Source organism: Pteropus alecto, unplaced genomic scaffold, assembly GCF_000325575.1.
Source record: "Pteropus alecto unplaced genomic scaffold, ASM32557v1 scaffold40, whole genome shotgun sequence".
Taxonomy (NCBI): domain Eukaryota; kingdom Metazoa; phylum Chordata; class Mammalia; order Chiroptera; family Pteropodidae; genus Pteropus; species Pteropus alecto.
Window position 1 is genome coordinate 16,536,454 of NW_006431919.1, and position 15,098 is coordinate 16,551,551.

The window sequence follows — 15,098 nt, forward strand, 5'->3', positions numbered from 1 at the left end:
AAAGAGAAATTAAAGGATGGAATGAAAAGGTCACATATGTCAAACTGAATCCCAGAAAGACAGAATGGAGAGGATGGAACAGAGGCGATAACTGAAGACATTCTTCCTGAGAACTTCAGAATCAGTGGAAGACATGAATCAGTACAGCAAGCCCAGCATATACCAGTCAAAAACAAACTGTGTAGCTTCAAAGACAGAAAATCTCAAAAGCAGCCTGAGGAATGTAAAATAAACTGATAAACTCACTTCTCAACGGTAAACTGTAACCCGGGAGATGGTAGAATATTATTCTCAAAAATTGAGCCAAAATAATAGCCATCCTATAATTACATATCAGCAAAACTATATTACAAGAACAGAGATGAACACAAAACATTTTCAGACAAATGAAAATAGAATATTTACTATCCGTAGATCTTTACTGAGGTTCTTCATTAAAAGTTTTGATTAAACATTCTAAAGTTTTTCAAGAAGGGACATGATTCTCAAAGACAGGAAGGAAGTACACGGAAATTGATAAACACACATATATAAATCTTAACAAACGTAGCTTGTATATTTTTTAAATGGATTGTTCTTGTGGAATTTCAAAAAGTAACACAATAAACAGTATGTAAGAGAGGAGTGAGGAGAATTAGACGGTAAAATTTTAAGAGTAACCACTGAAAGTGTATCTAGCGTGTGAGTTATAGTCCATAACCCAATAGAGGGAAAATAATGAAGTAGGAAAACAATCAAACTGAAAAAAAAAGAAAAAAAGATAAAAGCCAAATTAACAGTGAAAAATGATAGGAGCATTTCATATATTTTATTAATCTAATAAACAAATGAGTTAAATTTACAGTTAAGCCAAATTGTGAAATTAAGGTTGTTGTTTTTTTTAAAGCCAAATGCTCTTTATAAGAGACATTCAAAACATTAAAATATGGAAAGTTGAAAATAAAAGGATAGAAAAAAAGTGTTATGCAAATACAAACCTAAAAGGAGTCTCGGATAGGTATATCAAACAAAAAGATATTAAGATAAAAAGCCTTATTACAACTAGAGATAAGGGTTTGTATACCAGTAAGGTATAACCATTTCAGATATCTAGTACCTAATGAAATAGTTTCAAAACATAGCAAACAAAAATTGGTATTCCTATAGGAGAAATCGACAGATCTAAGCATTATAATAACTTGCAGTACTTTTCTCTCAGTTGTTGATAAATCACATAAGCAAATTACTAAGTTTAGAGATGATTTGAACAATATGATTAGCAGACTGTATTGAATCAGTGTGTATAAAATGCTAGAACCAACAATTAGCAAATATCAATTTTCTCTAGGACACATGGCATATTTTTAAAAATCGAACATGAACAACAAAGCTGGAGGCATCACACTTCCTGACTTCAAACTATATTACAAAGCTATAGGAATCAATACAATATGACATTGGCATAAAAACAGACATATAGATCCATGGAACAGTATAGACAGCCCAGAATAAACCCACATGTATATGGTCAATTTGTGACAAAGGAGCCAATAATATACTATAGAAATAGGTCGATCTTTTCAATAAATAGTGTTGGGAAAACTGGACTGCTCTCTTTCACCATGCATAAAAAATAACTCAAAATGGATTAAAAACTTAAATATAAGACCTGAAACCAGAAGGAAGCTCTTTGACATTGGTCTCGATGATAATGATTTGGATTTGACACCAAAAGCAAAGGCAACAAAAGCAAAAATAAACAAGTGTGATTACATCAAGCTAAAATGTTTCTGCACAGCAAAGGAAACCAACAAAATGAAAAGGCAAACCATGGACTAAAAAACCTTATCTTGGGATCTCTTTCCTCTCATTCACTATACTCTGGACATCTGACCATCTTCCACTTCTTCCTGTACATCAAAGGTCCTGAGATTTTTTTTCCCTACCTCAGGACCTTTGCACATGTTATTTCACTCAGCCCCAATCTTTTCCCCTTTGCCTATTTGTCTTATTTTCTGGGTCCTCAGTAGTCCTTCCATGTTTACTCAGTTTAAAATAGATGTTCCATGTTATTCTTTTAGTGGTCTCACTGCACCATAGCACTTGTCAGAAGTTGTAATTATGCATTGTTATGGGTAACCATGTCCCCTCAAAGAAGATATGTTGAAGTCCTAAACCCCAGTACCTCAGAATGTGCTCCTATTTTAAAATAGGGTCTTTATAGAGATAATCAAGTTCAAATGAGGTCTTAAGATATCTGCACCCTCATGTTTATGCATCCTTATTTACTAAAGTCAAGACATGGAAGCAACCTAAGTGTTGGCCAAATTGATAAAATGTGGTGTATACACACACAGACACACAATGGAGTATTACTCAGCCATAAAAAGAATGAAATCTTGCCATTCGTTACAACATGGATGGACCTTGAGGGCATTATACAAAGTGAAATAAGTCAGAGAAAGGCTAATACAGTATTATTTCACACATGTGGAACTAAACTCATAGATAATAGAAAATAGATTGGTGGTTGCCAGGGTTGGTGGGCATAGTGGGTAAAGGTGGTCAAAGGTAGAAAATTCCAGTTATGAAATAAATAATGTACAGCATGGTGACTATAGTTAATAATACTGTACGACATATTTGAAAGTTACTGAGAGAGTAGATCTTAAAAATTCTTACCACAAGAGAAAAAATTGTGACTATGGGTGATGGATGTTAACTAAACTTATTATGGTGATCATTTTGCAATATATACAAATACCGAATCATTATGTTGTATACCTGAAACTAATAGAATATTATTTGTCATTATTTTCATTTTTAAAAAATTGACCAAGTATTGGTATATAAATCAAGTCTCAACAACATATTTCAGTGACTCAATAAAGTAGAGTCCCCATTTTCTTATCAATTTGCAATTAAAACTAAATTGCAAAGGTAACAAACTCCATTCCATGCTCTTGGGAATTTTTACAAACATACATATATTTTTACAAACATGGCACGAGATACCACGTTAGTCCCAGTAGATTGGCAAAAGTAAGAAATTTTAGAGGAAAATGTAAATCAGAGGGAATTCTTACACACTTCCGGTGGGGGTATAAAGTATAATAAATTGGAAGTGCAATGGAAATCAGTTTGGTGTTATTTTGTGAAGTGGAACATTCAAATACGTGCTGACCTGGCACTTCCACTCTTAAGTATGTCCTCTAGAAAATCTCTTCTACACAAGAGGACATGTGTGAGAATGTCCATAGCCTAATTGTTCACAAAGCCAGAAAGTGGAAACAGCTCAAATGCTCATCAACATGAAAATGGATAAATGGATCATAATATAGTCACACAACGAAATGCTGTATAACAATACAAATGAATGAACTATAGGTATCCTTAAAGGCGACTGTCAGAGATAAAATATTTAGTGGGAAACAGCAATTATTAAGAAACTATGTATAATATGAAATAATAAAGCCCCCAAACAAGTGAGACTCAAAGTCTGCTGTTTAGGAACATATACATACATGATAAAATGAAAACAAATGTCAAGAGAATCATAAGCTCCAGATGCAGGATCATGGTTACCTCTAGGGTTGGAGGTAAGGGGACAAGCTAGGGGACAGGAATGGAGGTAGGAGTGATGGTTTCTAACTTGGATGGGGGCGTTCACAGGTGTTTGCTTTATGGCACTTTATATATACATTACACATATTCATTCTTTCATATGTCTAGATGTTACACTGCAATGTAAAAGAATTCAGTTTTAAAATCAAAGACCTGTACAAATGGGTATTTCCTGCGAAAGGGTATATTAGCTATTCTAAGATGCATGAATGGAATTAAGTGAAAGGTTTATTGATGTTAGATAGGTAGTTTATTGATGTTAGATAATTTTTTCTGTATTGAAAAAATTAAGTCAGACTTGATTTTTGATTAATATAAATTCAGGGAGTTTTTATAGTCGGATACACTATGTAGTTTTAATAAAATGACATTTCAGTCCGTAATACAATGCGTGATACATGGAACAATTTTAATAAATACTTGTTTTCTTCTAGTCAAGAGATCAGTGGTAAGGAATCTGTCTGCCTTTTTATTTGTTTAATTAAATAAAATTGAGGCCACATTGGTTAATAAAATAATGTCAGTTTCAAGTGTACAATTTAATAATACATCATCTGTATATTGCATTGTGTGTTCACTATCCAAAGTCAGATCTCCTTCCATGTCCACCATTTAAAGATATCTATGGTCTACTCAAAAACGATGGTTTCATATTACGAAAAATGCCTAACGTGGCTCTAGTTTGTACCACTGTAGTAGTATTCAATTTCTTTTGTGCAGACTAAACACTTCAGTTAATGTTGAACAAAGAAAATTATATGCTCTCGTTATGTGTGCTTTAATTTCGATGCTTAATGGCTTTTAATGTTACAAAATAAGTTTATTATTATATTATGATCTCATTTGTATTATATTGTCTTGCTCTTCTATATTTGTGGTGATATGGTCATGGTTTACGAAAACAATAATCCCTAAGAAATAGGTCATTAACAGTAGTTAACGATTACTTGTGATCTATGGTAATGACTGATTTCTTTGGGATTATTGCAGTTACAAACCATAATTACAGATTATTACAGCAATAATTATTTTGTTAAAGGAAAAACTGTTCTGTGCTTGAACAGCTGCTAAAACAAGTGCCTTGAACATTCAGAATAATGGAAAATTATAATAGAAATTTAGTGTAACTATTTTTTAGTCATAAGATATTTAAAAAATTTATAGCTAAATTATTCATGTATCAGATATTTATATTTCTAAATGCAATTTAGATTTGTTAATTTATATGGTTCTTTAAACTTTGTGTATGTAATTCTGTAACCAAAGTAACTTCTTAGCATTTATTATTTTGAATACTGTTATTCTAAAATTTTTGAGGTTTAGGGAAAGGTTTAATGTATATGAGAAATATCCCTTCTCATTCAGTTAAATATGAAAATTATATTTGATAGCTTAATAATAATGCCTTTATATTTAATTGTTCATTTCTAACACTAATCCTAGTTAGGGATTATTTTGTTTGTTTTACAAACAGCATTAAGAAAATATATATAGCTAATCGTAATTAGCTTTAATTGCAACAAGCCTGTTTGGTAAAGAGGCGAGAACTTAAATTTTTTTAAATATAGTGTAACTTCATTTTTTTTAGTAGCTTCTAAAATAAAACTCAGAATTAACATATAAATGTTACATATTGATATGTTTCATAGTTTTTGTAGGTATGATATAGAAGGACTAAAAAGGGGATAGTTATTTATAATAGAAAAAATAGCTAACATTTACTGAGCATTTATAGCAGGCATTATTATGAATACTTTACTTGCAGAATAGCATTTAGTGCTTGTCACAAGCCTGTGAGTCAGGTAATTATTATCCTCATATTTATAAATGAGGAAATTAAGGCCAAGAGAGATTAAGTAACTAGCATAATAAATGGTACAGGCAGGATTTGAACCCAGGCTGTATACTCTTAGCTACCCAGGCTGGTAGCTAAATTGTACAGCCTTCATTTTTTAAAATTGATCTTCCAACAGAGAAATATAAAAAGTATATGCATGATGAATTCTTTATCAATTTTCAAGTGGGTTTGTTTTATCAAGAGCTAATAGCTAAATAAATGTTTATATTAATGATAAACCCCAAAGTATGTAAGTTCATTTATTTTAAGTTCAACTATTTGACAAATATTCATATTCATTTTATATGTCATGTATACTTGGTTTTGTAGTGGGTGGTTTGAGAATCAAAAGGAGTGTGGAAAGCCTTAGATGATCTCAAAGGCAATTGCAATCTCATCTGTGGTCAAATTTTGGGCAATAGCTAGATAACAATTCAGGATTAGGAATTAAAATGTGTTAGATAAACACTTAAGAGATCATTGGATCATCAAGGTCTGTCCAGCTAATTGATGACTGTGTTGAGTATTCTCTTTTACCAATCTTGACAGGAAGTGTTATGTATCATAAAGTATGAGAATGGACTCTTGGAAATTTGTCATCTATATTTGAATCTTCTAACAAGCATAGACAGCCCTCTTTTATGACTGTTCAATACCTTGTAAAAAAAAATAGCACTTTAATTCACTTGAAAAGGTTTTCCAATACAGAAACATAATTGATTTCAGTATTACAAAATAGCCTGCTCATCTTTGAAAAATCTGTCCCCAAGAATAGCACAAAATTTCTTTTTAGCAAGATAATCGATATGTTGTTAATTATTCATAAAAGTCTCAAATGTCTTGGAGAATCTGATACATAGGTTGATGAATCTAGAGATGGAAAATAATATGCCTTAAATAAAAACAATTCAATATAAATACTTTCATTTCTAAATTGTCAACATTGGCTGCCCCAAAGTAAGATTTGTGAAAACTGTAGATGTTGCCATTGTTGTAAAGTAATTTAATCCTTTGCTGCTGTTGCCCATGAAATTAATTTGCTTGTCGAACATCGTTATTTGCACAGTGATATTCTTGGATTTTTTAAAATTATGCATAAAAATACAAAGAGAATAAATTAACTACCATCTATTATGTTCAAAGCAGAGGCAATATTAAAAATGATCAGACTGTACTATTGTGACAATGACCGTTCAGAAAAGATTCTGGTCATTGGATCATACTAGTACTTACTAATAGCCCTGGATATGATATTACATTTGGTGTTTTGCTAATCAAATTTAATTTTACTCATAAGTCTTCTGGGTAGATTTTTTTTCCTCCATTTTGCAAATAAAAACACTAAGATGTAAAGGGGTAAGTAACTTATACAAGATCACATAGCAAATTGGTAGAGCTGGGATTCAAACAGTTTTTACCTGGCTATAAAATCGGTTATTTTCACTGTTTAATACTTAGCGCCCTGATAAAATTAAAACCCAATTCTTCACTCTCTGTCAAGAACTCTAAGTTCACAGTAGTTTATCACTCGTTTGGAAGAATAGATCATTTTGCTAATTTTGAAATTTTCCAAAAAATAAGCTTTGTTTCTATCAATACTTTCTAAACATTTTTCTTATTATATATATTAGGTCGTCTCGCATGGCTGGTGTACTTAGTTGGGACAGTTGTTGGAGGAAGGCTGACATATACCAGTACAGACGAACACGATGCTATGGATGGGGAATTATCCTGTCGGTAAGTGATGGCCACACCATTTACTAAGTAAAGAAATTTAGTTATCGCACTGGTATTATGTGCTAAGGTATTTTGTACCTGGCCTTTTGAGGAAGGTATTTTCTTTTTATCAATGAGAAAAACAAGGCTTAGAGGTTAAGTGATTTGTAGACATCAAATCTCTAATAAATGGTATAGGCAAATATATTTTAAATATGCGTTTAGTGTGATGAAGATTTAGATTGCTTTTCATTTCTTAGGACCTGATAAAGCATGCAAAATTGGTGTGTATTGGGGTAGTGGCAAAATTGGGGAGACAGACATTGGTCAGAAAGAATGGATAGTCAGTCATCCAAAACAAGCTTCATTTATGATCATTGACCTCATGCCCATCGCTTTAGTAAGAAGCAGTGAATTATTCCCCTCATATTTCTGTTCTAAACTGAGGAAATTACCTACATATGAATAATATTAGTGTGTTGGTTTGCCACATATTTTTTAATAACATCTTTCTTTATAACAAAGTAGTACATGCTTTTGCTGAACACTTAAAAAATTCAAATGAAAAGCTATGTATTAGTTTGGAGATAACTACTACTGTCATTTTGGTAAAGACCTTGAGTCTTTTTAATTAATTCTTGAGGGTATATGGATACTACGTGTGTATTTTCCAACTTTTTTGAACAAAAATTATAATAATTACATTTAAATTACAAACTAAAATGGGAAAACTGATAATAATACCTAATTCATTTTGGCCTATTATTAGGATTAAATGAGAATATTTTTTAAATGCTTAGAATAATACCTGGCAAATAGTAAGTACTATATTACTTAAAAAAAACAAAACAAAACAAAAAACTCTTCTTTTTTCAAAGTTAAACATAGTATTATGAACATTTCACCCAGACGTGAAATATTCTAAGCTGTACCATAATTTAAACAGACCCTTGTTTTTGGAATTTTAAGTTGTTTCTTAATTTTTCCTTATAAACTGCCTTGAGGTAGATATTCTTTTAGTTTATGCAGATAAGCTATATCTTTATGCAGATCAAAATAATTTTATTAGAATTAATTCCTAAAAGCTGAATAGCTGGTTGAATGGTACGTAAAGCCTTTCAATCCATATTACCAAGTGGCCTCTGGAAAAGTTTTACCAGTTTATCCTCTGAACCCAAAGCTGTGAAAGTTTTTTTTTTTTTCTGCAGTCGAGCACTAGATAACACGACTCATCTTTGCCAGTTCATAGATAACAAATGTCTCATTTTAATATATATTTATTTGATTACAAGTGGTATCAAACATCGTTCTCCATTCTTATTCTTGCCATTTGTATTTTTACTTTGTGATTTTAAAAATATATATAAATTGTATCATATACTTGGTTTCTTTTTTTGATTATCCTAATTTTATTTGTGAGAACTCAGTATATATCAAAGATCTTAATATTTTGCTATTCATTTAAAAAATGTTTTCTCCATATTTTTTATTTGTTTTAGAAATTCTTTTTTACTGGCTTTACATATTTATGTATTCATATCTGTGAGTTTTGTCCTCCATATTTTCTTTAGTGCTCATGCTTAGAAAGGTGGTTTCATGCTTGTATAATAAAAATATCCACCTGATATATTTTCTTTTCTTGGTTTCACCTTTTTATATTTAATTTTTAATATAGCCGACATTCATTTTGTTTGGGGGCATTCTTAAAATGCTTTGGTTAATTTTAAACCAAGTGATCAATTTGCCTCTGTGCCAGTTTTTAATATAACATTACATATTTAGTAACCTGGAAATTAAATATACTTTTTGCTGTAGTTAGATGTTTTAAAAGTTTTTGTCATCAAGTAGGGAAATAGCCATTGGCACTACTTTCTTGCAAAATATATAAGAGGAAATAAACAAAAGCGGGTGTGTATTTGCCAAGTAGAAAATATTAATTTTTTCTTTAAGCAGCAAACATATTTAAATAAGACTTGTTTTGTGTTTTAGCCTGTATTCCTAGAAAACAGAGCCTTGGCTGAAGTTTGTGGGTTAAGGCTTTCTGGAAGGGTAGGGGAAAGGGTACATTTTCAGGGAAGAAAGAATGAAGGGAAAAGGAGGAGGAGAGAGAATAAGAGAAAACAGTCCTCGTTATTCACAGATTCCAGTTTTGCAAATTCTCATACTTGCTAAAATGATTTTGTGCCCCACAATCAGTACTCGTGGTTCTCCTGTGGTCATTCTTGGACATGCATAGCGCTGAAAAATTTGAGTTACTGGACGCGCCTTGTCCCAGCTGAGATTGAATCAATGCTCTGTCTTCTTGTTTCAGCTCTCATACTGTAAATAAGTGTCCTTTTTGCTGTCTATTTAGTGCCATAGTTTTTGCATTTTCGTGCTTTTCGTTGGTAGTTTTGCTGTTTAAAATGGCCCCAGCATAGTGCTGACTAGAGAGCCTGAGCTCAGGAAAGCTGGTATGTGCCTTACAGAGAAAATCCATGTGTCTGGGTAAGCTCCATTCAGGCAAGTGGTACTGCTCTTAGCTGTGCGCTCACTGTTAATGGATCAACAGTCTGCATCAAATAAGATGCCTTTAAACAGAAACACACATAAAACAGGGTTATGTGTTGATCAGTTGATGAAAATATTGTGACCCTGGTTCCTCAGGAACCTAACCCTATATTTCCTTTAGGAGCAGTGGTTCAATATTCACTAATTCAGGCTTCACAGCAACTTTATAGAACCTAACCACCATGAAAAATGAGAATCAGCTGGACAAGGTAGCGCATTCCACACCTGGACGCTCGCTTTTACAGGTGTTTTCCCAGAGACGACCCAGAACCATTGTGCCTCAGGACAGTCCACGTTGGTAGAGGGGGGATGGGGACCGAGGGCAGGCAGTTAATCTGTTCACTTATTTCAGTCCCATTTCTTACTGGTTGAAGTCTACTCCTGGGATGTTTAACTTTTCCATACTTAGTTCCTCTGGCCTCTGGGAAACTACTGGGGACGCCAGAGCTTCCGTTGGCCCTGCTGGGTTGCACGTAGGAGCTGGAGCTGTGGCAGTCCTCTCTTCTTCCCTGGCTGAGGATTTCTTCCTGTAGGGATGGCGCGAATCTTTACTGGGGCTGCAGGGCAGGTGGTTGATTGAGGCTGGGGGTGGTGAGAGGGGATGTGTTTGAACAGGGGCCACACAGGTTCAAGGTGGGGCATATATTGGGACTTCCGTACTTTGTCTAGAAAAAAAACATGAATATGTGCTTGAAAATATTGAGATCTTTAAATTAAATAGGATCTTTAAATTAAAAAGGATGATGTTCTATGTGATATTTTAAAATATCAGTTTCTCACGAAGAAGTTCCAGGTAGCTAGAACCATAATCCTGTCGCTGCCCGGGCATTGTCACGTGATACCTTTCCAGCTCCTGGGAGAACAGTAGCGAATTAGAAGATCGTGAAGCTCCTGCCAAAAATCTATGTGCCGTTTTCTCAGGAAAAGGTTAATATTCGTAAAAGCTCCCAATATTGTGATCATTATAATTAAAACATGCTACTTCAACATATTTAAATATGCTCCTTTAACTTAGCAAATAAATATATTTGTGCCCAGGCCACACAATTCTAATTAAACGAACATAATTTTATAGTCGTTTCAGTTTCATTTATCATGACCAGACTGTAAACCTCTTGAGAGAGCCCCTAGGGAGTTTTTCTTACTCATCCCGTATCCTCTCAGTCTGCTCGGGCCGGGTTCACGCCTTTCGGTTACATCACCCTGTTTCCCCCCATTGCTCTCACCTGCTCATCTCCATCACCCCTCTTCATTCATTGAAGACTGACAGCTCGCTCAGAGTTTTGCTCTGTCTCCCAAACCCTGCTGTCATATAGACGACTTCAGCTTCTTTCCCATCAGATCATGTTGCTCTCCTCTACTCGGAAGCTTCCGGTGGCTTCCCGTCACATGTGAGACAAATTTCCAAAGTCTTCACCATGGTCCAAAGCATCTCGTACTTCTTATCTGGCGTTGTTCACTGTCATTTCTCACTCCATTCCGCCACACTGGCCTCTTCGCTAGTTTTTGAGGCTCACCGGTGTTTTGAGCTTCTCTTTTGTGTAGTACTCCCGCACTGCAGTCAGGTCTGTACGCACACGGCTCTTCTGCCTCTGGCCTCCTTATCCGAAATCACATTCTTACCCTACTTCATTTTTCCTTATAGTACTTATTATCCCTCGACATATATTCGTTCATTTCACAGGAAGGGAAGAAGGGAAGACGTAGGCTTTATCTGCTTTGTTCACTGCTGTGTTATTATCTCATCTGCCTGGAAAAACCTTAACCCTGAAGGAATTTAGAGTTTTCTCCGATTTGTTGAGTGATAATAAAAGAAATTGCACACCTTCGCGGGTAGATACCATTGTCAGTTAAGATACCATTTTCACCTCACCTGAGTCCTCAGTTTCGCTCAGCGAGTCTACGTTGTTTTAGTAATTCTTGTCTTCTCACTTCCAAATGCCACAGAACTGTTTCAAATGTGTGTCTTCTGCTGCACATACCTCTAGTTCAATGAAATTAAACTCATGTCTTCCATTCATTCTCAGCCTCGGGTATCTTCATGTGTTTCATCACTGTCCACTCAGTTGCCTGAGCCTGAATCCTGGGAATTTCTCTTACCAGCATCCATGTATTCATCAAATACTATCAGCTCTACCTTCTAGTTATCCCAAACAGCCCGCTTATTTCTGTCTCCCCTGCCAGTTTGGCTCCTGTGATCTTTCACCTGAATTCGTGGTATAGATTTAAATTGACACCTTGTGTCCTCTCTAGCTTTCTGAAGTACAGATCCGATTATGTCAGTGCTTTGCTAAAACTCTGCAATGACTTCCCATTGCTATTAGGATTAAAATCAACCTGGCTCATCAAGCTCTTTATGATCTGGCTTCTGCCTGTCTCACTAGTCTCATCTTCTGCCACTGACTGCTTTATAGCTACATTGAACTTTTTTCAGCTCTTAAAGGAGCTGGCACTATCTCTCTGCCCTGTTCTATTCTAGAATATTAGGAATCCTCGCTAATTTCTTTGTAGTGTTTATTATAGGACGTGTCATTCTTTATTCTAATTGTTTTATTGTTTTTTCTTGCGTAGACAATAGATTTCCGGAGGACTAGGAATATATGTGTCCTGCTCATTGTTGTATTCTGAACACCTAATATACACCTGCCGTATAGTAGGCCCTCAAATATTTGCTGACTGAATAATTACTTGGATTATCTGAATTATCCAATTGGGTATTGAGGGGACTATAAAACAATTATCCAAAATTCATTTCTTTCTATTCGAAATGGTTTATACTTGGATCAAAATTTTTTAATGCTGCATTTATCTTTTTATTCCCTCTGTGCTCTTTACCAAAAATAATTTAAGATAAAGGAAAAATAAATTGAAACTGGAAGTGAATATTAAATATACAGTATAAGCTTTCGGTCTTAAGCCCTTATTAGAGATGGCTCAAATCTTTGAAGGACACTATGTCAGAGACTACTAGTTGTCCCATATCTCTTCTTCCTTCTTCTACAGTAGTAGAATGATTATTTTGCCAGGCATGTGGCTGCTTGAATAAAGACTAGATTTAATAGACTCTCCTGCAGCCAAGTTTAGTTAAGTGATTATGCTTGGCAATTGGAGTAAGTGGACGTGGTATGTGCAACACATGTGGCCATATGAGTGGAGCTGAAGAAGCCATCTTAGACTGTAAGGTGACTGTGTGAATGGAGGCAAGTGTGACAGGATGGAAGGAAGCTGAAACCCGGATGCACCGTGGAGTAGCAGGTGGTCCAGGAGCACTGCCTTGGATTTTCGCTTGAGAGACAATCTGTTTAAGCCATTGTTATCTCGGTTTTCAGGCGCTTGCAGCTGAATTTCTTGTACAACTTCCAACACTTCTTTGATAAATAGATCATGTACCCTGCTGGGAACTCTTTCCTACTTTTCTGCTGGGGACGTCATTGCCTCTTAGGGAAATGCAAATCGACAGCTTAGTGTGAGTTGTAAAGGCACCCCAACAGTTTTTTGGTTTCATATCTTCCTCAGATTTTAGAATGTCTGCTGTAAAAAGGAAATAGAAGTAACGAGCAAGTCCAGAGCCAACAGAGAACTAGAGTAGGAAAGGAGAAGTCTTACTCAGTAAAGAATTTAATGGCAGGATATGCCTTATTTAAGTCACTTGAAAAATCACCTGGATCCAGAGACAAAGTTTGATTTATATGTATCTATTTATTTAACTAAAAATTACTCCATCAATCTGCTAATGGTCCCATACACAGACCTTAAAAGTCAACTTTGTCCCTCTTCTCAAAATTAGATAATAAACACAGCATCTTGGAGGGGAGACCTGGTTACAGTAATTCATAGATTTAATCTTGAGTAAGTTTTCCTTCATAAATTTTCATGATAGTAAAGATATTTGGTAAGCAAAAAATACTTTTAAATAAGTAGCTTAATGTATAAATATAAAAAATAGTTATGAAAATAGTTCTCAAAAGATTAGTTCATAATACTTTGGCAATAAGTACCAAGTTTTTACAAGAAGTTCGTATGCTATAATCTAGACATTTTGTTTCTGGAAATCTCTGGTAGTAGAGAAGAAGATAGGTATATTTTACTGAAATATGAATTTATATTCAAAATAAGATGATTAAATGTTGACATAGCCTTAATAGTATACAACCATTTAAAATAATGTTTTGGAAAATTTCATAATATGAAGAAAATAATTGGTCAAGATATATTTAGTGAGACAAATCAGTGGGCTAGAATAAAAGTTCGAGTAAGTAATCTGAATGCATAAATGAACTTAGTATGTGATAGGGGTAATTCAAAATGGCGAGCAGAAGATAGACTACTCAAGAAAGAAATGGTGTTGGAGTAGCTAGGTGGCCATCTGGAATAAATGGTGATCCACGTCTTACAAGATATGTTCAATATAAGATCAAATGTATTATAGAGGCAAATGTTAAAAAATAAAACATAAAAACACACAGATACAGGTATGACCTTGTTATTATGCAAAATGCATAAAAGAAAAAATCGATATAATTTTCTGCATTAAAAAAATAAAAACTACATAGCCTTAAAAAATACAATAATCAAAGTCAAGAGACAAATGAAAAATGAGGAAAAATATTTACAGCTCAATAACAGGCAGTGGGCTCTGTGTTCTAATATATAAAGAATTTGTAGAAATCAGCAATAAAAAGATACCCAATAGAAAAAATTGGCAAAGCATATGAGTGCACAGGTCACAGGAAAGGACATAATATGGCTAAAAAACACAAACATTTTAACTTCACATACACAACAGAGATACAAATTGAATCTGCACTGAGATGCCACTTTTCCAATAAAGTCTGAAGTTTAATACCCTGAATTTTCTATGCACATGTGGATACTCCAATAGATCGATGATGGGAGTATAAATTGTTTCAGTGTTTATGGAGGGCAATTTGGTAATAGCTATCAAAATTATAAAATTTATATTCTTTAAGCTAGTAGTTTGACATTCAGAAGTGTGTATTGTAACACTGCATGTGCAGAATGATGTGTACAGGATTGCTAATTGCAACATCTTTGGAACAGCAAAAAATTATAAACAACTTTAGCGTTCATCAGTAGGATAATATTGGAAAATATTATGATACATTCATATAATGGAATGTTAAACAGCTGCAAAAAAGAATAAGGAAGCTCTTTCCGTCTAATGCGAAAGATCTGTAAGATATGTTGTTAATGGAAGAAGCGAGGTTTAAAACCATGAGGAGAGTATGCTCCATATGTTTAAAAAGAGTTGGGAGAATATATAGTTGTTTTTGCATGCCATACATCTCTGGCAGGAAACAACCCATTAAGAGAGAGAGAGAGGGAGAGAGGGAAGGAGGGGCAGGGTTGGGGAGTGGAGAGAGAGAGAGAG

The 15,098-nt window shown here is 34.2% G+C and overlaps 1 protein-coding gene across 5 annotated transcripts in view; it reads left to right on the top strand.

Moving 5' to 3' along the window:
* The window catches only part of RANBP17 (RAN binding protein 17), a 245,233-nt gene that overhangs the window by 33,434 nt on the left and 196,701 nt on the right, over nt 1–15,098 (top strand). For all 5 annotated transcript variants that reach the window (XM_025043079.1, XM_006906589.3, XM_025043080.1 and 2 more), the window contains one exon: nt 7,072–7,177. In XM_025043079.1, the coding sequence (XP_024898847.1) occupies nt 7,072–7,177 (106 nt within the window). The remainder of the gene's footprint in view (nt 1–7,071; nt 7,178–15,098) is intronic.